The sequence below is a fragment of the Odontesthes bonariensis genome, chromosome 3 (assembly GCF_027942865.1).
Source record: "Odontesthes bonariensis isolate fOdoBon6 chromosome 3, fOdoBon6.hap1, whole genome shotgun sequence".
NCBI lineage: Eukaryota > Metazoa > Chordata > Actinopteri > Atheriniformes > Atherinopsidae > Odontesthes > Odontesthes bonariensis.
The window spans coordinates 27562023-27584863 of record NC_134508.1 but is presented as its reverse complement, the minus strand read 5'-3'; the positions used below and the strand labels follow the sequence as shown (position 1 = coordinate 27584863).

At 39.0% G+C, this 22841-nt stretch overlaps 1 protein-coding gene across 2 annotated transcripts in view; it reads left to right on the top strand.

Annotated features, from left to right (window-relative positions):
* The first annotated feature begins 252 nt into the window (after positions 1 to 252).
* Positions 253 to 22841, top strand: part of atg7 (ATG7 autophagy related 7 homolog (S. cerevisiae)) — an 83293-nt gene continuing 60704 nt past the window's right edge. Inside the window, exons 1-13 of one of the 2 annotated variants that reach the window (XM_075461373.1) lie at positions 253 to 725; positions 2439 to 2650; positions 2753 to 2807; positions 7123 to 7240; positions 7370 to 7447; positions 7566 to 7682; positions 8349 to 8495; positions 8851 to 8939; positions 12090 to 12211; positions 13173 to 13263; positions 13368 to 13512; positions 13845 to 14003; positions 21526 to 21720. In XM_075461373.1, the coding sequence (XP_075317488.1) occupies positions 2479 to 2650; positions 2753 to 2807; positions 7123 to 7240; positions 7370 to 7447; positions 7566 to 7682; positions 8349 to 8495; positions 8851 to 8939; positions 12090 to 12211; positions 13173 to 13263; positions 13368 to 13512; positions 13845 to 14003; positions 21526 to 21720 (1488 nt within the window). In that variant the 5' untranslated portion in view covers positions 253 to 725; positions 2439 to 2478. Of the gene's footprint in view, positions 726 to 780; positions 799 to 2438; positions 2651 to 2752; positions 2808 to 7122; positions 7241 to 7369; positions 7448 to 7565; positions 7683 to 8348; positions 8496 to 8850; positions 8940 to 12089; positions 12212 to 13172; positions 13264 to 13367; positions 13513 to 13844; positions 14004 to 21525; positions 21721 to 22841 lie in introns of those variants that run through there. The other variant, XM_075461374.1, reaches the window with a different exon arrangement.

Here is a 22841-nt window from a genome sequence, read left to right as displayed (position 1 = left end):
AATGTAAATAAAAGGGGGAAAAAAATATATATCTTAAGCCCACCTAAAAAAGTAAAAAAACTGACATCGTTTATTCATTCCTTTTACTTCAGCATTTTTTGTCCATGATGCAGCCTGTATCCTGCCTTAAGCCTAATGATAGTTGTGAAAGGAGCTGGCCGCGGCAGGTGAAGAAGCTGGAGTAGAAAGGATGGATTGACGCTCTGTAACTGACAACTTTGCGTTTTTTCCTTCTTTCGTTACTTTGAGACGGTCCCTAACCCAGTGTCGTCCTCTGGCGACTATTTGGAGCTAATTTCCGACTCACCGATTACATTTCTTTATTAATTTTAAATCAAAATAAGATTGTAGCTCCTTTCTTGCATTTCCAGAGCCGTGTACTTTTAGCTGTTTCAGCGATATTGAGTTTCGTGAGTGAATCAACCTGCTGATCAGATATTTCACGGTGACTTGCTGTAGCCTCACATTACTGGAGTCGTCTGTTTGTCCGAAATGAAAAGAAACGGTGCATACAGGTTTTTGTCAGTTTTTTCTTGCTTTATCGTCTGCGTGTTCTTGTTTATTTTTTGGTTCTTTGTGTTTTACTCAATGATGCTTGCACCATAAAGCGCAGACGTTGCCACAGTATGTAAGCTAAAGGCAACGGCTAGTTTCCCACACTGCACCGCTTTATACTCGAGTCCCGCGGTCACATGATCAACTTTACCAGGAAGTAGCAACTGATGGTAAGTGCACAGGACTGGGTTTACTTTACCATAAAAATGCGTGTCTGTCTGATGTAAAGCCAACCAAAATGAGGTAGTTAGTCACATAGTTGTGCGTCATGTTGAGGTTTATTTTCTGGGAGTTTCTTGTCGTGTTTACAGACGTTTAAACTGTCAAAGCTGTTCCTGCTTTCACTGTTAATTCATTGTAAAATGCAGTAGCCCTGAAAAGTAACTGTGGTATTTAAACAAACTCCGAATTGCCCTTGAAATCCCTAAGGCTAGATCGCATTGTAACATGTGAAGCTTTATGCATTTCATCTTTTATCAATAGATGAACTGGTGAAATTTTTGTCTGAGTAGCTGTCTGTTAAATTATGGAATATCAAAGTTATTAATCCAGCATCTATTTAATATGTAAAGTCTATCTGGTGTACCCACCTTAATCTATGTAGTTATTTCTCCCCCTACCTTTTAGCCTGACATTATTCAATGGAGACATCCCAGCTATTAATGCCCTTAGAATTCTGTAAATTAAATGTTGAATGGACTGTACTTATAAAGTGCTTTTCTAGTCAGATTGATTACTTGAAGTGCCCTTACACTAAGAGCCACATGCACCCATTTACACAAAGGCTCATACAGCACTTAATCTATACAGTTTCACAGGCCACGCTTTGCTTTTTCTTGATGTACCTTGGCTACCTGTTAAATGTCAGGGCCATAAGTAGTTTTATCCGACTTTACTGTTAAGATGCAAATGAAAGAAAAACAAAAATGTGGCACTCGTTAGTAAACTGTCATGTTCATTTCTTTAAAATCACAATATGTTGTTGTTATTATGAAAATTGAAGATTTAGAACATTGATGTTGTAAAATGATTTTGTGGACTTTCTAACAGAATGACTACAATCAACCAGAGCTTTGTAGACCAAGAACATGCAGCACATTTTCTAACAGAAAATCTAAGTGTACATTATTTCTTGATTGCCTCTTTGAACCTTAAAAATATTAACAAAATGTAGGCAGAATTTCTAAAATAGACCCATCTCTTAGAAAGTGGCTCAAACTTAATGATTTGCTTTTTATGCAAGGTGCTAGACTGCCATTGGGATCTGCTATGGGTTCCGTATTTTGCCCGAGGACACCATCTTTTTTTGTGATAAATAGCTCTTTCGATTGTCAATATTTGATAATCTCTCTCTCAGGTATGGATATATCCATGACATTTAACCTGAATCACGTCATCAGAGATAAACCATGAATGAATATTTCCAAAACAAGACATTGGCATTCACAACTGTGATTTCTTTGCTCCTGTACTGATTGAGTAATTTGAAGCTGACAGACTAAATGAGATCGCTCTAAACTGCCCCTCAGTGGGATGAATGGAACCATTAGAGGTCATAAACTCAGTAGCTAAAAAGATCATTCTTACGTGAATGGCTCAGTAGCGAGTAGTAGTGAGAAGCTCATTAGAATGAATTGATTTCAGGGTTTGTGTCTTTTTCCCAAACAATAAATCCCTCGCTGATCTTGATGGGCATGAATGGATGAATGAGAGGCACCAGTTGTAAAGCGCCTTGTCTGCTAAGGTCAAAAGACACAATTTAAGTGCAAGCAATTTGTGTGCTGGCTCCAGTTAACCGTGTTTGAATGTAACTTTGATACTTCCTGTATGAGCTATCGCAGAATATGAAGTGTTTTGCAACCTGCCGTTGCTTCATTTCACAGCTTGTAGAATTTGGCTCAGCAGCTGATCAGTGAAGTTGTGATGGCATCTGATATTAGCGAAGCGTCGTCGTCCACCGCAGACATCAAGCTGCAGTTCGCTCCCTTCAGCAGTGCTCTGGAGGCAGGCTTCTGGCACCAGCTCACCCAGAAGAAACTTAACGACTTCAGATTGGATGAGAGCCCCAAATGTATCAAAGGATACTACTACAATGGTGAGCTGTGTGTTAAGGTGGCGTCTATTCCGCACTGGACGGACAAATATATAATTTACTTAACAAATGTTTTTTCATTGAAAAGTTTTTCCATGATTACAGGTGACCCGGTCGGTTTGCCCACTCGCCTTACCCTGGAGTTCAGTGCATTTGACGTGTAAGTACAGTGCAGCGTGTACTTACATTAATGAGCAAACATTACATAACATGAAATTAATGAGAACACAGAATACAATACAACAGACATGGTAAACCTAAACCTCTTTTTTTTTTGTCAAATATACAAGTGGGTTATTTTTATTGATGAATTGTAGCTGACCTTTAAAACTTTGAGCTTCTACATTTACGTACTTGTCAGACAGATCTAGCAGAGAATGGAGATGGTTGCTGGATCACAAACATCAAGCGGAGTTTGAGAAAGATAGATCTGCACACCTACTCTCCCTGTTGAAGAATGCATTTATTGATTTTTCTCTTGTGTTGAGACCATTAGAGCAAAAAGGCTCGTACAATTTCTAATAAAGATATTCAGATTAAGCATTTAAAATTGCAATATACCAATAAACCGCAGAATGTCACAGTAGAGCAGCAGAATCTAGCAGCAGTCAAAACCAAAAGTGAAGGTCAGCTTGGAGCCCTTCGAGCAACTTGTATCTCAAATGACTGCACTCTGCACACCTTCTCCTTCTCTTGGTTTATTAGGCCAAGAATGTTGTTTATTCAATGGGGGAATATCTGGAAGTTTTCATCCGGATGACTCACGTGCTCAGCCCAGCTGCTACAGCACAGAACAGAAGAGTTTGGATGAAAACACACTGGGCGAGTGACGGCAGATAAAAATACAATTATACGGCTATATTGTCACATAGCTAATAGCTGCTTGATGCTACATTAAGGTTCAAGACATATATCAAACCTTCAAATTAAATATCGCAAGTTCATCGTACATATAGACGTTGCATATACTTGCATATATATCTACGATGTGTACGATCTCTATATGTACGATGAACTTGCATATATATCTACGATGTGTACGATCTCTATATGTACGATGAACTTGCATATATATCTACGATGTGTACGATCTCTATATGTACGATGAACTTGCATATATATCTACGATGTGTACGATCTCTATATGTACGATGAACTTGCATATAGAAAGTTAGAAGCAGGAGAGTGTGTTGAACCTTTCTCGCACACTCCACAGCCACGTGACGCCAGACATACTTTGGTCAAAAACCTCAATGATGCCAGAAACGCACTTAAAAAAAATGACAACAAACTCAGTGACTGGACCTCAGTGAAACCCTGGCTCAACGTGAAAACAAAGCTGCCCTCTTTACGGCACACTAAAACTACTAGCATAATCTCAACTGGTGAAATAGAAAAACTATTGCAGACTTCCTGCTCTTTACATAATGATTTGCATCGCATCAGGATTGGCCACACATCCATAGAACCATGAGTCGACCTCCAATTCCCTCAATGGAGGATTAACTGCCACATGTTCCAGCTCTGCAGCCCACACTTTCAATGCTTTTCATCCAATTCCAACTCTCTGTGTCTCACCTCCACCTGCTTACCAGCACCAGCTGGAGCGCCTCAGCACTCGTGTCAGGCGCCCGGTGAAGTGGCGGAGGCATCCTCTCTTCTATTCACCACATTTGTAACATTTAACCCTGACACCCTTCTCCTTTAGTTTTTTTTCAAAAAGGAGTAGCTTCTGATCATTTTTTTGACATTCAAAGGTATTTTCTCTAGCATGATAAAAAGGTGCTAATCAACAAATTTGGACGAGCCCCACATACGGGTTTCGGGCTTGCCTTGTGGGAACTGTTGCATGCCATAGAAACGCGTGACTCCTCAAAGATCCGAACCACTAATACAAAGATCAGCTCTCAATAGTTTCTTTTGTGACTTTTGTTTGGTGTTCGCAGAGAGCTAGAAGAGAAATTTTGCTTCTCAAACAAAAAATGCCAAAAAGACGAACCTCTAACCAAACTTCTAAATGAGCATAAAGGGGGGAGAAAATAGATGAAACCAAAATGCTACCCTCTCCTGCCAAACCAGGGCTGTCACTTCAAGAGACAAAACTCTTTGCACCTCCCTCCCCACATCAGAAGATTGAGTGGTGAACTGGAGATGGAAATTGGAAAGCCTGCAGTTGCTAGTTTTTTTTTATTTTTATTTTTTTTTTGCCAGCATTTAAGTAGTACAATGGGAGGTTTGAACAAATCAGTTTCCCGAAACAACCTACACACACTCACACACATTCACACACACACACACACTCTCTCAGAGAAACGAAACTTGGCCAGTAAGCCAACCCAATGACGAGAGGAGAAAACACACATTAACATGCAATGATGTTTGTGCTCAATTTCAACCACTGTCTTCATATTAAGATGTGTCCTGGTCATCTGAGGAGCTCAAACTGTGACATCATGTAATGATAGGTAGATAGAATATATTTTTGAACATGTATAAAAAAAATGTATATAACTATTTTTACATATAAAAAAAATTAAATCACATAAAGTGCTAATACATAACAAAACACAGCACTTTTTATCTACTCTTCAGTTTGTAAATATCCTAACTACAATACACCTATATAAATATATGCCATACACTTCCTAAATATCTATATAAATATATAATCACAAAATAAATATATACTACATACATATCTTTGTAAATATAAATATATATATTTTTATATATATATATATTAGTGGTGGGCATAGATTAATTTTTTAATCTAGATTAATCTCACTGAAATCTTGAAATTAATCTAGATTAAAATGGCTCATTCAGGGGTCCGACAATCCGCGGCGTTCACGGAAACAGACGTGTAAACTTTGGTTCCTATCCAAACAATAGTCGTTTAATCCTGAGACTGTTGCAATTGCCGTGTCGAGTGCTTCAATACAATAGTGTAGTAACCCCAAGCATCCCTTTCTCACTGCAATTAAGTTTTATTTCGGATTTATTTCGGATTTTATTTCGAATTTAGTTTGTTTTCACAGCTGCCTCTGCTATTCCTGCTTTTCTCAGGTGTACCTAATGTAGTTTTACATAATTTGTAAAAGTGATGTATATCTTGTATAACAAATTGTAAATAACAACATGTTTATTCGTGTTCCTGCCCTCTCTTTCCTCATGTTTTTTTCCGCGGGGGTGCTGCACAGCCGCGGGGCCTGAATTGAACATTCTAAATGTGACGTCACGAGCTACCAAAGCTACCAAAGCAAATTCTCAAGCGAAGCTTCTCCAGCGAGTCAGCGACCTCTGCTACCAGGTAGCGGAGGTCGCAACATTAGGGCAGACCAGTTTATTCACATGCATGGCTCCATCAGTTTCTCTAGCTTCGCCAACTTCTCATATTCAGCACTTGTTGGGAGGGCCAGATGGTGCTGCTGTTGAGATAGCGTTGTGTGCAGTGCGTCTCTGTTGCGCCACGCGCAGTATCCTCCCTGCGGCCACCATATTAGGAGCGCTGTCTGTTCCAACAGGGCAGATTTTGTCAACTATCCCCCACAGATAAGCGACCTCCATAAACTGCCTAGCACAGGCTTCTGCAAAGTAGCGTTCTTCTGTTTTAATCACACCTAACGGCAGAGAAAGTACATCAGCCCACACCCGAGCTAAAATATCAAGGTAAAAGTCATCACAGTTTGCTTAGGCTACCTATTTTGACCCAGTTCCCAACCCAACTTTGAGAATAGATTAACGGCGATATTTTTTATATCGCACGATAAGACTCTCAAATTATCGCAGCACGTTAACGCCGATAACGGCCCACCATTAATATATATATAACTATCCCCATAATTAAATATATACCATATAGTAAGTAAATTACAATATAACAATTAACCCTATTCTATTCATATATTTATCCCTCATCGTCCTCCGTTAACATACTTCCTCTTCCATGTACTTGTTTAAAAATGTTTTTTTGTACCTTTTTTTTAAACAGATTTATATTTGCACTTTGTTTTATTTTTGTCTCCAGACTGTTCCACAAAGTCTCCCCACAGCTAGATACGCACACGCTTTTCATATTTGTTCGGATCTTTGTTTTTTTTTCAAATTTAGGTCTCCCCTTAGATTATATCCCCCCTCACTATCACTAAACTGATACTTCAGCAGGACTTATGTGTGTGCTTATCCATTTTCATCTCGTCAGATATTGCTGTCATCACAAATTATGATTTTTAACAAGCCATTATGTTCAGCTATGCTCACATTAACGAAACACGTTTTTAAAAAACCTCACGAAGGCCTGTAATGGGTGTAATTTACCTTCAATTAAAGCGGTTTGTGTGCGATTTGAAAACAGCTAAAATATCTAAAATGTTCCACTGCCCAAGCATTTCTAGTAGCCTAGGCTTGTATTGTTTTGTTGTCACTTGCTCTCTCTACTTAGGTTAATCCAATGCTTTGGTTCTTTTTACCATCAGGGATGGTCCAACCCCAGCTCGCTGCTGTCCAGCAGTTGGAATGTTGTATAACACCAACACACTTGAGGCCTTTAAGACTGCTGATAAGAAAGCTCTGCTGGAGAAAGAGGCCAAAGAGGTCAAGTTTATTCAGAGAGAAAAATATTTATTCACACACACTCGCCTGTGGGAAAATGGTTGCCACATTGTGCTGTTGAAAATCAGTTGATTGAATAACTGCACTTTTTCATTGGCTTCGGATGTGTAGATATGGGATGCTATACAGTCTGGAGCTGCATTGAAGGACCCATCTATCCTCTCCAGGTTCATTCTCCTGACCTTTGCAGTGCGTATAAATAGTATCAAATAGAAATAATTTCCATTTATTAATGTCTTCATATGTGTTCACTTTTCCTTTCACGTTCTTTTATGCTTTTTAAATGTCTCTGACCATCTGTTTGCAGGATCTGAAGAAATACCATTTCTACTACTGGTTCTGCTTCCCTGCACTTTGTCTCCCTGAGGGGATAAAGATTGTCCAGCAGCCTTCTTTGTTAGAGCAAGTTTTCTCAGCAAGACAGGTTGGCTTTTAAATGTTATAACCCAACAAGTGCAATGAATATTTTGGAGTGTACACTTTGAAGTTATCCAATCGTGAGCTACTTCTTCCTCCTCTAAACCAGAAAATTTAAGGCACAAGGTTAGAAGTTTTCGTGCCTGGAACAAATTCTTTGTGACAGTATTGCTTCTTACAATCCCCATAAAATCAAATTTAATGTTTAAATGCTTATATATGATCCATCTTACAATGTAAGTTAAGAATGCATCAGTATCGGGTCCAACCATGACAACCATTTCTCGGAAAACAGTTTAAAACAGTTTTGCTCTTAGATGTGCTCCAAAACATATTCAAATGCATCCAATTGCGCTATTGTTCCCGTTTTTAAATTTGGTCTCTAAGCTGATGTCTGATCAGGTCACTGGAGCTGACCAATCATAGCAAACTAGGTTTAATGTGAAATAGGACAACCTCCCTAAATGCAGTTTTTAAGCCAGTATTAGCTACTTTCAAATGATTTTATATTTTTACTCAGTTGCCATCTCTATTCTGTCAATTAATCTAGATATTTGATAAGAGAATATTGCAAGTGTGTATGAGCCTTAATGAAGTTTGATGAACTTCATTAGTGGTCTGAGACAGTATAGAGCTTTCTGTGAATATTGCTAACAAACCACTTCCATCTCAGATTGCGGCTCTGCAGGAGGCCTACGATGGCCTGTGTATCCAAAGAGGGACCACTGCAGTTCCTTATTTCTTAATCAAGTACACAGATGACACCGTTCAGTTGGCTCCACTCGAGGACTGGGAGACATTTTTCCCCGATACTAAGAAGGTAGTTACATCTAGGAAATGATCTTTATATAGAGCAAAATAATCATTTAAAGTATTCGTATGATGTTTGTGTATGTGAGCGGCTCCATAGCGACAATGATGGCAGTTCATTTGTAAACTGTGTAATGAGTTTCAAGGTACAACATAGTTGTAGTTATAGTTATAGTTATTGATTTAAACGTTTGAAAACATTTTTATAATGTGAGAAAATCATACACACTTGGACTCAAGTTGGAATATTGCTGTGGTTTACTGGATTATCTAATCTATTTGATCAGAGTTTATTATATCACACATGCCATCATGCTTGCGAACGCACAGCATGGTAGTGTAAACACACCGTCTTTTTTTTCTAGGTCACTGTGGCCGTTTACGATCCGTGTACTCTGTCCCAACATCCGGGATGGCCACTAAGGAATCTGTTGGTCCTCTTGGCTAACAAGTGGTAAATCATACTTCTCTGTGTTCTATATGTGTGTGTGTGTGTGTGTGTGTGTGTGTGTGTCTGTGTCCATGCAGAGACCAGATGAGGAAGCTCTCTACATGACTCGTATTTTAGTTTAGTTTTTTAAAACATTTTGATACCTTTTGTTATGATGTGAAAGGTTAACAATTTCCCACAGAAGCTCTGTATTGCTACAAATAGATATTTATAGTTACACAATTTGGCTGCTTAGATGAGTGTTGTTAGACTTTTTGAAGGTTGAAATTTGCTTGATTCACTTATGCACCTGCAAACCTGTCATTTTTCTTTAACATGGCCCATTTTTTTATACAATATGATGGATATTGCTTACAATTTCAAAGAAAATGTCAGACTTTTTGATTTTGATATCGGTAGGACACACAGTATGTGATGTCATCATTGGCAGCGCTTTATTTTATCCAACAATAAATTTCAAATATTATTGTTTCCGCTTTTATGTGTGAATGATCATCCGGATTGTTGCACTCACTCCAAATGATTACTTGTTAGCTTTTTGTGAATTGCTCACTTTGGGTCAAACCACACATAGCTGGTTTGTTAACCTGCGTCAGAGCCAGTGGTTTATTTGGGTTGTGAATAAATCTCATTTTCTAAAATATTTACAGAAGAAATATTTCTTGGGTGCATTTGTTGCAGGTTGTTTGGTATATTGCTAAACATTTAGTCCAAGAATTCTGGGTCACGCTCGTTTAAATATTTGCACATGGATGAAGAGCACACAATGGGTGATAGATAGAGGTGTCACCTGAGGTCATTTAACGTGCTGTTTGTTTAATTACAAAGAGGAACTTTGTTGTTGTGACACATTTAACATGTTGAAAGTTCTGTTTCAATTTCCCATCGCTGGAGCTGCACAGTAGAAAAGGAAAAAGAATAAATGCTCTGTGATAACACCTGGGAAAACTTCTTCAAAAGTCTGCTGGAATACTGTATATAAATTAAATTTAGCCTTTGATGGAGAACTCGTTAGCAGTGCCAAAAATAATAGTTTTGGCCTTAACAACAGATTTAGAAAGCCCCTTTGTCACAGATAGGGTGGCAGTGTCTCAGATGGTAGAGTGGGTTGTTGCTTAAATGTACTTGGATAAGACACTGAACCACAAGCTGCTCCTGATGGCAGGCTGGGGCTTTGAACGGAACCTCATGAGCCATGTATCGATTTATACTGTATATGTGTGTGTGTGTGTGTGCATAGTTTTTTCATCTACATGGTGGCGATGAAAATTTGACTGTACAACATTGTACAGGAATTTCCTGTAAAAGTAAAAGGCAGTTTTATTCTCACAGGTACAAAGTGACTTTTGAGGGTTAAAGCATTTCTAGAAAATGCGTATGAAAACAAAAGATCTGTCTGAGCTCTGTACATGCACAGCTGTACATGTGAAACTGTTGTCAGGCTGACAAAAGACACCTTGTGAAGCTCCAAACATTTCAGTGGACACGGTGGGGTACTGTCACCAGACCTAACAAGCAAAGGACTGCATCTTTTTAAATGCTACGATGTATGTGATGAACAGACGTGCTCAAAAAAGACAATGAAAAAAAAAAAGTTCTGGTTTAGCTGTAATTTAATTAGCTTTTTCTGATTTACATTTCGAAGGACTTCAATGTGGCGTGGGTGAAATCAATACAGGCGCCATGTAATGCACATAGTATATATTACAGAGTCACGCGTACATTTTGACTGTTTGTTTTAACAGTATTTGTTAAAGCAAATGCCGTCAACGAACGCTGTTATTTTATTAAATGATCATTTGATGTAATAACTTGGCAGTATTTGTTTTGACAGTATTTTTTTTTAACAGTTTATTGTACATTTGTGTTGTCAAAACAACAAAAAAAGAAAAGCTTATTATACTCTGGACTTTAGAGTGACAGTCAGAGGTCCGTTATGTTTCCCACAGCTGCTGTTAAAAGCTGTGTAGCAGGTGGACGAGGTGATTTAGTTGATCCAGACAATCCACATGTGTCACATGTGGCTGACCCGGACCGATTCCAGTTGTGCAACACTGTTGCTGCAGAGACACAGTCGTCGGATGATTGACAATCTTTCACCCGAGTTATTTTTTCTACTTGCTCAAGCAGCTCATTGTCTCCCACACATCTGCGAAACACAGACGTGTGAGAGACATTTTATTTCTAGGTGCATACAGAATGTCAGAAGGAAGGTAATATTGTACTTTTACCTACAGATTTTACATTGGTAAAAGTCAACATTGAATAGATAATGCAAATATTAGTGAAGATGTTGTTTTTTGATAGCTGTTATGGGTAAATCGCAATCAGGAGGAGGCAACAAATCAAGTTTAATAACACTGACGTGAATACACAGAATGTGATTCCTTATTGTAGAACTGTATAGTACCGTCACCTGAAGAGAATCCAGGTGAAATTATTACTGAATGTTCACCCAGATAAATGGTGAGGGTTGCGTCAGGATGGGCATCCTGCTTAAAACATGCGCCAAATCAGTGATGCGAGATCAACTCGCTATGGCGACCCCTGATAAAGGAAGAGGGCGAAAGAAGAAGAAGAAGTTCACTGCAGTAATTTAGGTTCAATTCGGTGAAAAAGAAGATCCTTATACTGTTGAGTGTGTCAGTTTTTGTCAATCTTTGTTTTCTGGGCACCAGCTGTGTATTTCAAAAAGATCTTTATTGATGCCTAAAGCAGAACCTCCCATAGAGGCTAGTTTGGCGTTATTGTCCGATGACAGCAGTGGCTTATTAGCTCCAAATAACCTCAGTGCTACAGTTATAAGCAGTTGTTAGCTAGTACAAACATCACCGGTTTTGTGCTTGACCATTTTTTTTTACTCTGTTTGATTAGATCTTTATTTTGTAATCTGAGGTATGATTTAGAACTTCATTATGAGAAATGTGCTCGTGTGTGCACACATGTTGGTGATAATGGTGCGAAGGCTCACCCATCTGTGTTGTGCTTTCCATGAGAGTGAGAGACTTCACAAGTTAAGCTGTATTTCACTTTTAGTGTGATATTTCGAATTAAGTCACATTTTTCCTCGTGCACACTTCCCGGTCTTTATTCTGTGCATTCTGTGTTGTTGTTGCTGTTTACATCTCTTTGATGTGTGTGTGTTTGTGTCAGGGGCTCTAAGCTGGACACAGTGGAGGTGCTGTGTTTCAGGGACAGAACTCTGCAGGGAAGCCGCTCTATTCAGCACAGCATCATCTTCCAGGTCAAACTTCCTGAACTCCCCAACACCTCAGGTAATCTCTATTTCTTGTCTCAGCTTGTCCGCAGATTTGTACTTTTTCACCTACACTTTTGTGTGCTCGCCTGTGTGAATTTGTCAACATAGTTGTTGATATGAACCCATGGTTTCCTCTCACTTTCCACTGGGACTATCCTTCTCAAACCACACTAATCTCAAAAAGCGCCTTCGTTATTCTTTTTGTTATATAAATGGTAACAGCGAGATAAGAAAGGGGGTGGCTCTGTGATCTGTGAAGGTTTTTAAGTTCAGATGATGCGTCTTTGTTTTCCTCAGTTTTCCCCGTGAGCACATCATTGCTTTTGATGAGCAAATTGAGGATTTATTCATGCAATAAAAATAGGTTCACCTGTTTACATTTGGAATTGTTTTGAGAGGGATTAACATACACACCTTGGTCCGACTTTTAAGATGCTTGAGGCTCAGTTAAACCAGCTTCTGAATCCTTATTATCCTTATTAGTATATCCTTATTATACTACAATACAAAACTTAATATAATTGATCAGATTTGTATTTAAATACTTGAATTTATTTTAAAGTTATAACTTTCATTCATTCTGAGATTGAAATGATTCATTCTACCACATGATTTAAATTTATTTGACACAACCTGCAATTTAAAAAGCTAAATGTAATCTTGCATATTTGTGCTACATTTTTAATTTGGCGCATTATAAGGCAGGCCTATTGATTTAAATGCGTGTCTTTCTATCTCTATAATCCAAATCTATTTATTTCATAGGCCTGTTTACAATATTGCCAACTGCATTGTGTTGGAATTGAGGCAGAAATGTCAAATAAACTTGATGTTAGTGAGTTTTGTTTGAGATTTTGCAAATAGAGCAAAAACAGGACTTGATTGGTGTTTACGTATCTGTGGTTGGAAAATCTTATTTTACTATATTAACCTGTATTTTAAAAAAAATTTTAAAAATGTATTTATGTTTTTTTCAGTGTGCCCGAAAAGTGTGGGTTGGGAGAAGAACCCAAAGGGGGGCATGGGACCCAGGATGGTCAACCTGAGTGAGTGCATGGACCCTAAAAGGTAAAGTGCATCATGAGTACGTCTATGAGGGAGTGACTTCATAACAACTATTAAGGTATATTTCTGCAGACTGGGTCTTTGGTTTCTAAATTTACTTTCTGCAGGCTTGCAGAGTCATCGGTGGACCTGAACCTGAAGCTAATGAGATGGAGGCTGGTTCCTTCATTGGACCTGGACAAAGTGGTCAGCACCAAGTGTCTGCTTCTGGGTGCTGGGACTCTGGGATGCAATGTGGCCAGGACACTAATGGTAAGATTGGAAAATGTATCGAAAGGTTGACAGATAGATGAAAAATCTACTGCAGTTTGGCTCATCTTGACATTTTTTCAATAACTTGAATTGCTGTTTAGTATCATCTTGTTGATGTTCCCTGCTACACGACCAGGATTCAGTTACCTGCATATTGATGCATTCATTACATAAAAGTTAAAGTGGAATTGCAGTAATTATTCATTGTGAAACCTCCCACTCAGCTTTTACAAAGTGCTTTTTGGGTCTGAGTTTGTGTTGATGAATTGTGGTTTAGTCCCTCAAAATGGTTTAGTAGAAAAGCAATTGTATTTCTTTTTTTTTTTCTCCAGGGATGGGGAGTGAGACGCATCACATTTGTAGACAATGCAAAGATTTCATACTCCAATCCAGTTCGCCAGCCGCTCTATGAGTTTGAGGACTGCCTCGGAGGAGGGAAGTCCAAAGCTATGGCAGCCGTTGACCGTCTTGCCAAAATCTTTCCTGGTGTGGTGAGTCAACTGATACTTGAACTCAGGAGTATATATTTGTTTTTCCTTATTTTGAGGGTCAAATAATTCAGTAGGTTTGCACGCACAGCTCAGTTGTTCTTAACCGTGCCATTTAATTGGACCCCCATCCTTGTCCAAGATGCACAAAAGATGTAAAACTTTATTTATTAAAGTATGTCAGATGCCACCACGCTATGGACTATACATGTGCGTGTAGCCAGGACCACTGTACAGAGTTGTCTTTACTTCGGTGGTGATTTTGAAATGCATCTGCAAGTTGACACGAAGTCTTAATGGACTGATATTCTGTCACAATCTGTGACATGTTCTGTGATCTGGCAAAATAAACAGAAAAATATGTGCATGAGACCAGTTTTATTGGAAATTCAACACCATCAATGAACACAAAAGATGTAAAAACAGTAATGTGTAAGCCTTGTGGGTATTCTTCATTGTTACCAACTTTTTTCTTCTTCTGTGTGCTGGATGTGAGGGTTGGGAGCATGTACGACTGTCTACGCCTATTTGACTCTAGTTGATACATGCGGGATCGATTCAAGCCCCAGCCGTATTATCTGGGTGAAGAGAGCTTCGATTTCATGCAGTTCCATTCAGAATAACATGTTTGGATGCGTTGTAAAAGTCTTGTGAAATTTTTTTTCCATCCATCATCTTCCGCTACTCCGGGGATCGGGTTGCGGGGGCAGCAGCTTGAGCAGAGAATTATTTTTTTTCCTTTTTGAAAAAAATATTTCTCCTCCCTTTAGAAATATCATGCTTCTCTTTTTGTTTTAATTGGTTTATATGAGGTTTTACAACAGCATAGAACAACTGCGTTGACCTCTTTAAATGGTCATGTCTAAAGCCTGGTTTATAGTCGGTAACGCAAGACGCAACGCAAGACGCAACGCAAGACGCAACGCAAGACGCAACGCAAGACGCAACGCAAGACGCAACGCAAGCCCTTGCGCGGTTGCAAGCCCCCCCTTGCGTGCTTGTGTGTGTCACCTCAATTTTCTAAACTTCACGCAAGACGCAAGCGCAAGCCACTGGCTGTGGTCGAAACCGCCTACTACTTGATCGAGCTGACAGTATGCAGAGCGTTTACACACAGTGCACTTCACTCCTGCCCGAGCCGAAATCAGCCGGCCTGAAAAGCTGATTTCCCTTATGCTATAAACTCTATAAATATATAACTTTAGCAACATTTGAAACATTTTCAGGCGAGAAAGTAGTCGTTTAGATCCCCAAGGTGTTGAAAATCTGACAAAATACCGGCTATTTACAAGAAGAAGAAGAAGCATGAATCTATGGAAGAGAGAGAGACTTGCCAAAGAGCTCCTGGCGGTGAATTTCCTTTCATCGTAGTAGGCTTGTCATTGAAAAAAAACGCTACTCCACCTACTCTCCTGGCGCCACGCAGCACACGCAACCGCCGACAAAGCAAAATGAAGCATAAACGTCTCGAACCATTAACATACGCGCAAGACGCAAGGGCAGTTAAAAGAAGTATAACTCAGCCTTAAGATCTGAGATGTCCCAACCACAGAGAGAATGTGTTATCAGCATGTTAATACTCCTGGTTTATTTAATCAACTGATTAATGAGTGGGTTCTCTGAAAGGGATATTTTTGCTATTGGCAAAGCAAAAAACAGCCAATCATTCAAAACAGGGCTTAGATTTGGTACGATAGAGCTCAGCCATCATTAAACCACTTGTAATTGCGTGGAATGAATGCATATTTATAAAGCCAATCATGTGTGTAACACCTGTGTGCTGATTGCATTTCATAAAAATGAGGGGGGATAGTATACTATGTTTTTAAATGAGTTTGCTATGAGAGTTGATATCTCTTCCATCTACTGGCATGGAGGTTTTCCAGAAAGCCTTATTTGTAAGAACTTTTAATTTCTTTTCTACCTTGTGATGAATGAAATTCAAGCTTGGTTACTGTGGTTACTCTTTGGACAAGTTACTTTGATAGTTTTCTGTAACAAAAAGTTAAAACTCTGGTTCTACTGAGAATTAAGTAAAGTAAGTTATGAGATTTTGCCAAGCAGCAGTAAAATAGGACACTAAGATGCTTTCTGAATAAAGAACAACATGTACAGTGCAGTAAAAACAGTTGAGCAGTAATATTTCAAGTAAAACTCCCCAAAATGTTAAACTGTAACATGCACAAAAGACCGCGCTATGGACTATACATAGCGTGGTCTAAATGATCAGAAGGCCGAACCTGCTGGTTGTCCGTCTCTTATGATTTCACGTATACAAGGAAAGCGTAGTTAATGTAGCTAAAGCTTTGAAGATCATTGAACTCTCAAATGCTCATTTCTGAATGTACATCAAGAGCCATGCATTATGAAGGCAGAGCACAGCTGGTGCAATAAAGATGTTTGGCTCCTCTCAGCTTCTTAAGTAGTGACTAACAGGTGGCATCTCCGAGCTCTCCTGTTTGCACCTTGCCTGTCTTCTCATCCAACGCTCTTTGCAGTCTGACTCACTTACTGTCTGAGGTTGTAATGAATTTTGAGCTGAATGTCTTCCAGGTTCCAAACCTCCTTTTGAGTTGCAATCAGAACTCTGCAATTTCTTGTTTTGGTAAGCGGGTGCAGTTGGGCTGGAATGACAGTGAGACCTGCAAATCTGCAGCACAAGTAGGCGTCATGTTGTCATCTCCGTGTCCTAGTCTCTCACTCGGAAGTTCTCATTTTTCTTTTTTCTCATCCTTCTGGGAATAGAATGGGAAGCTCAGAGCCCAGGTTCATGATTGATGGATGGGCCTGTGTTGTTATTCTATGTTCACACACTACAGCTGCATCCTCACCTTCTCCTTTTCATCTTAAGTGTCTTTGTGTCTGTTGTTCTCTTCACCGGGGCATCAGGTGCTGAAACATAGAACTGTAATTGAACTGAAAGCAAAACGGTTCAAAAAAAGCTCAGGAGATTTGTCTGTGGACACATACTGTCACATGACTTTTGCAGGATAGCTGGTAGTGTTTGCACTTAAATTTTGTCAACATTCTGGCTTTGTATGGTAATGATAACAAAGTTATAGCATTGTAGGATCGCCACGACATGTTTCGTAATTCTTTTTTCTACCACAGTCAGTTTCGTTTTTTCTTGGCTACACGTTTGTATAATTATGACGGTAATTGGAATGTGATTAGCATCTCAGCAGTGTGAATTCATCCCCTGACTGCTTAGCAACACTTGCGTCAAAGTGAAATGTAAATTCAAGACTTTGTTAGCAGCTCCCACTCTTGAAATATGTGAAGGCAGCAGATCCACTGATTCAGTATAGGTGGCACTTCTTCTTGTTAGAATCTCACACTGCAACTTTGCCCTTTTCTCTCCTTCGTTTGAAGTTACTCCTGACATTTCCATTTCCCTCACTGTCGCATGTATCCAGCCCTTGGAGATCGACACGGTAATCCAAGGCTTGCACTGGACAAGAAGACGACAGAGCCATCAGAAGCCCTGCTTTACCCAATTTTTAAAATGTGGATTTAAGGCAGCACTGTGACTTGTACAGGAGAGCCAAATCCTCAGTGGCCTATATTTTTCTTCACATGTCAGTCAACAGCAAGAAAGAAATCAATTATTTGGTCCAACATTGTCATTTTCTTGATCTATTTCATGACCAGAAAGCTTTCCTGCTGCCTCGTTTATTTCTCTACCAAAGAGCATAAAGTACAAACATTTGTGAAAATAACTCCGGTTACATCTTATAACCTCTTATATACTGCTATAACGTATGGAGTTGCATGTATTTTGTAATTAACATTTTGTTATTAACATTTTTGAAACAATAAAATAAAAAACAGAACACTTGGGAAAATAATATTAATTACAAAAAAATTCTGACAAAAATGTATAAACATTTTGACTCTTCAGGTAATATACACCTTGATGCCTGTTTTGAGCTGTGTCAGATTGTCTTTGGGTGATTGATTCTCTTAAACCAGAATGGCCCACAGTCATGTAGCTTTATTCGATTTGAAAATATAACAATTTTTCAATGAAACTTTGAGCAAAAGACAAAGGTTAATTGTGTATAAGGAAAATGTGAGACTGCGCTGCCATCTGACTAGATGTCTGGGTTTCACAACTTGAAGTAATAAGAACCAAAATGAGTGTTCTCTGAGTTTTCATTCAGCTTTTTTATTAGTTCTTATTTACCAGTGAGGGTAAGAGCCTGAAAAAACGGTCTATTCTTCTCTCATGATAATTTGTGCCTTCAAGTCTTAAAGAAGGACACAATGAGGAACCAAAACATATTTGGCATTTTTTTCTACATGGTACTCATATTTTGGAGCGCTTTCAAAGTTCACTCTGACATCTGACCTGATATCGGTAGTAAATGCTGTCTGCCTTCTTTTAAACAATGTGCCTGTCCAGAAGTGACGATCAGGTTTCTCAAGAAAATCAAACTCTGTTGTTGCTAGTTTCAAATAGGAAATGTTAGTAAAAAAATAAAAATAAAATTGTGTTATTGCACAGAAGGTAGCAAGGCTTGTTCTCCCGCCATCGTCACAGCATATAAACAACGGCATCCTCCTTGGCTCAGGTGTAATATTAGCTATAAAGGTATTTTAACAAGAGTACTTTGACAAATAATTGCAACAGACGGATTCACTGAGAGCTGAGATGGCAGCAGCGCAGCTAAGCCAAGGATGCGGGTTAGAAGTGACTGCAGCACCTGCACCTGCAGTGATGGGAAAAACAAAGTACACCCTCTTTCAGTACTATGGTTTTATGCATCGGGACATAATTTTAAAAGAATTTAAAAAAAAAAATCCATTCCTTATCAGGTCTGGAAAACAGGTAAATTCAACCTCACGTGATCAACAATACATAACATATTACATTGTGTGTGTTTTTTAAATTTTTTTTATTTAACAGAAACTTAAGCCAAATTGCAAAAGGACTGTGTGCAAATCTAAGGACAACTCACGATTCAGTGGCTTGTAGGGCCACTTTTAGCAGCAAAACTTTAAGCAGCCATTTTCTGTTTGAAATTATCAGTCGGTCACGTCATTGTGGAGGAATTTTAGTTTTAATTTTAATCTTCTTTACAACAACAGCTACAGTTCATTGAGGTCTTGCAGTTTATGCTCAAGTCTAAAATACTTTGGTATGAAGAGAAGTCCATGGTCCACTCAATGACTGCGTTGTGTCCAGGTCTGGGCTGTAAAACAAGCCCCATATCATCAGCCCTCTACCACCGTTCTTGACAGTTGGTATGACAGTTAGTTTTCACCAAACATGTCCACTTTGGTCTTGACTTTCCAAAGGACTTTGTTCCAGAAGCCTTGTGGTTTGTCCAGCTGTAGCTTTGCAAACGTACGCTTCTCCTAACCCTTCCAAACACGTCATACTTTCTCCAATCTTTTCATTTTTATAGTTTTCTTTTTATTGTACCTTCCTAAACTCACACATTTAACATACTAACTGAGGCCTGTAGAGTCTGAGATGCAGCTTTTGGGTTTTTTGTTATTTCTCTGAACATTACACGGTCTGACCTTGAACTTTTCTAAACACACTTGAATGTTGAAAAATCTATCCCACTGTAGAATGATGGGCTTTAAAGTGTTTGGAAATGGCTTTCCAGACTGATGGACAGCAACAATTGCTTGTCTGAGATCACTCCTGATATCTCTTCTCCTTGGTATCGTGTTAACTCTCACCTGGATGCTCCAGACCAGCAAGCTGCCAAAACTTCAGCTTTTATGGAAGTGCTAAAACTTGCTGGTGATTAGTCTGTCAAATGCATTTGATTAGCTGCACCTACTTACATTCTTACTGCAATTCTTATGGAAGCAGTGTTGAGCTTAGTTTTTGACACACTGCTTCTGCATGTTGTCTTAGCGTGTGTTAGTCAAATTATTAACAGTGTAACATGTTACACGCGGTTGTTTATCTGAGCTTGTATTCACCTAATTTTAATACCTGTTAAGGACTAGATGATTTTTTTTTATGATCTTTACATATTTCAAACCTTATAATTAACCAAGGTGTGCTTTCATTTTTACTTAACTCTTTCGGTGCCATTGACGTCTATAGACGTCAATTTAAAAAAAAACGTTCACTGCCAAAGACGTCTATAGACGTCAATTTAAAAAAAAACGTTCACTGCCAAAGACGTCTATAGACGTCAATTGCGTTTTTAACGGAGCGGGCTGGCGGACAATCTAGCGGAGTTCGTCACTAAATCTTAGGCTTGTAAACACTAAACAGAGAATATACTGGCAAAATTACCCGCTAGGTGGCAGCAGTGCCACTATGCACAAAAAAAAAAAAGAGCTCGTTTTCTCCATTTTTTTTTTTTGGGTCAAACAGCTGTTTTTGGTGAAACCAACCTATGTTCTACTGTCTATTACTAAAAGACTGAAAATGGTAGAATCAAACTTTTTTTTCCTGATCAAAGAGGAGAGTCTACTCTTTCTTTTGGTAATTTCGGTGTGTACATAGTCATAAGACACACTTTTCTGTGGGTCTTGGAAAATCAGTCAAAATACTGAAAAACACTTGGCAGTATGGGTGGCTCTGAACTGAAAATGGCTGGCAGCCAATGAGTTAACTGTATATCTGGCACATGCTATCTGAAGCTGAGAGTCTTTATTGACGGGGACGGGATCTTATAAGGCCAGCTGTTGAAGACTTTGACATGCCAGGCGAAGCAGGGACTGTATTAGGTGCTCAGGTTTACATAATTGGTCACAGAGACTTTTTCTTTTATTCTTATCAGTTCAGGAGCTCTGGAGGCTTTTTTACACATAACAAAAATGACTTGTGAAAGATGTCAGAGCCGAGCAGTACTAAATGTCCTTTGGATGAGGAACTGTTATCTTCTAGTACTATTTTCAGTATTGTTACATTATTTTGCTTTTATATAGTTTAATATAGATCAGAAAATCACAGTCCATTCAAGCTGTGTTCAGGGGAAAAAACTAAACGGACGTCAATAGTTTTGCATTACAGGGCCAGATTGCAGCTCAGTCTGGGAGGATACTCTTTTATTTACATCCAGTAATGGTGTTATGAGCCAGACATCATTGGTATGTATGGGTTCCCTCTGTGCACTGATACTGACGTTGTTAATTATGCAGAGGGAAAATAAATCCTTCAGTGTGCATTTTCCTGGGTAGCTGGAAAACTGGTGGGGCTTTTCAACTGTTCAGCTGAGATTCAACCAGGTCCATTATATTTGAGAGAAGGCAGACATTTCCTGAGCGGATATCTTCAGAACTCAGCAGCTTACACCGAAATAACTTTCCTGGATAGAAGGCTCCACAGACCAGATGAAAAACATGAATATTAAAATCGATTCAGGGCTATCCAATTTGGTCTTTATCACTGGATAGCCAAGCTTAACAAGGCCACTGATTATGAATAGATTCTCTGAACACTCAGCTAATGTTAGTAATAATGCATGTAAGCTCTTGTTTTTCTTCTTTTGCTGTATCCTGTTTTCCTTTGCCTCTATAACAAAGTCTTATCTCTCCCCTTCCTTTGCAGAATGCAGAGGGTTACAATATGAGCATCCCAATGCCCGGCCACCCAGTCAATTTCTCTCAGGCTACTCTTTCCCAGGCCCAGAGGGATGTGGAGCAGCTAGAGAAGCTCATTTCAGAGCACGATGTGGTGTTTTTACTGATGGATACGAGGGAGAGCCGCTGGCTGCCTACAGTGATAGGTGCCAGCAAGAGGAAGGTAGGAGGCAACGGTACAGCATGTAGATCAACCGCAAACCAGTGGGTTGGGACTGGAGTCGGAGGGCAGTTAAAAGTTAATTAATGATATTTTACATACAAACAATGACTGACATAATGACATGCAATGTGAAAGTGGACACCTGCCATGAAGTATGCCCAGCAAATGATCATAATGCTTGATGAGGCTTTTTAACCACTTTAAGCTCATTAGTTGGAATTGGGTTGGTGGTACTCTGGCGTCATTCTAGCCACAGTGAACAGCTGCATTTAGCTACATGCTCTCATGAATCCACTGTCCAGCACCAGATGGGAATTGGACACATTCAACTACTGACATGTCAAACATCAAGCACACAAAGACTCAGATGTTTCAAAAGAGCTGAGAGAGCGAGAGCTAAAGACATGAATCTTGAAAATATAATCAATTTGCCTTGATGACAACAACAGATTGTTGTTTCATAATTACAGAGTTGATCATAAATGGGTTATTAATTTATGGTACTAGCTGAAACATTTATGCTATTGAACTATTTAGAGATCTGATGTGATATGAGAATGTCTGTGAGGAACCTCAAGCCTTTATGAGCAAGTAGGAAGGTTAGACACTCACAAGTCTGAATAGTCTAAATTCTATTGCTCCATTTGTTTAAAAAAAAAAAAAAAAACAAGTTAATCGAAGGCTGTCTGTTTGGAAAAAGCCTCCTTAAACCTGAAGGTTTTAGAATGATAAAGGTTTTAGAATGAAAAACCTTTTAATTCTCAGCTTCTGAAGAAACTATGAATAGAGCGGAGGAATATAATAGAAAATTATTAAATAGAATCATGAATATGACATAAGAAATGTTTCAGAGATGAATTCTTTAGCTTCTATTGTATGAGATTCTTCAATAAAAAAAATGATCAAAGGTAAAACCCTGCAAATGTTTCTCTGGTCTGAAAGGAAGGTACATACACAGTGTTTGTGAAAGGGTCCAACAACACTTGTTGTATGCTTTAATACGATGAGACATGTTTTCCTGTTTTACTAAATGTTGGTCAAGCCCAATGTTGAACATCTTTATAGCCTTGTTTGGTCTGTAATGCTGCAACGTGGCCTCAAATGGACATGCACAGACCCCG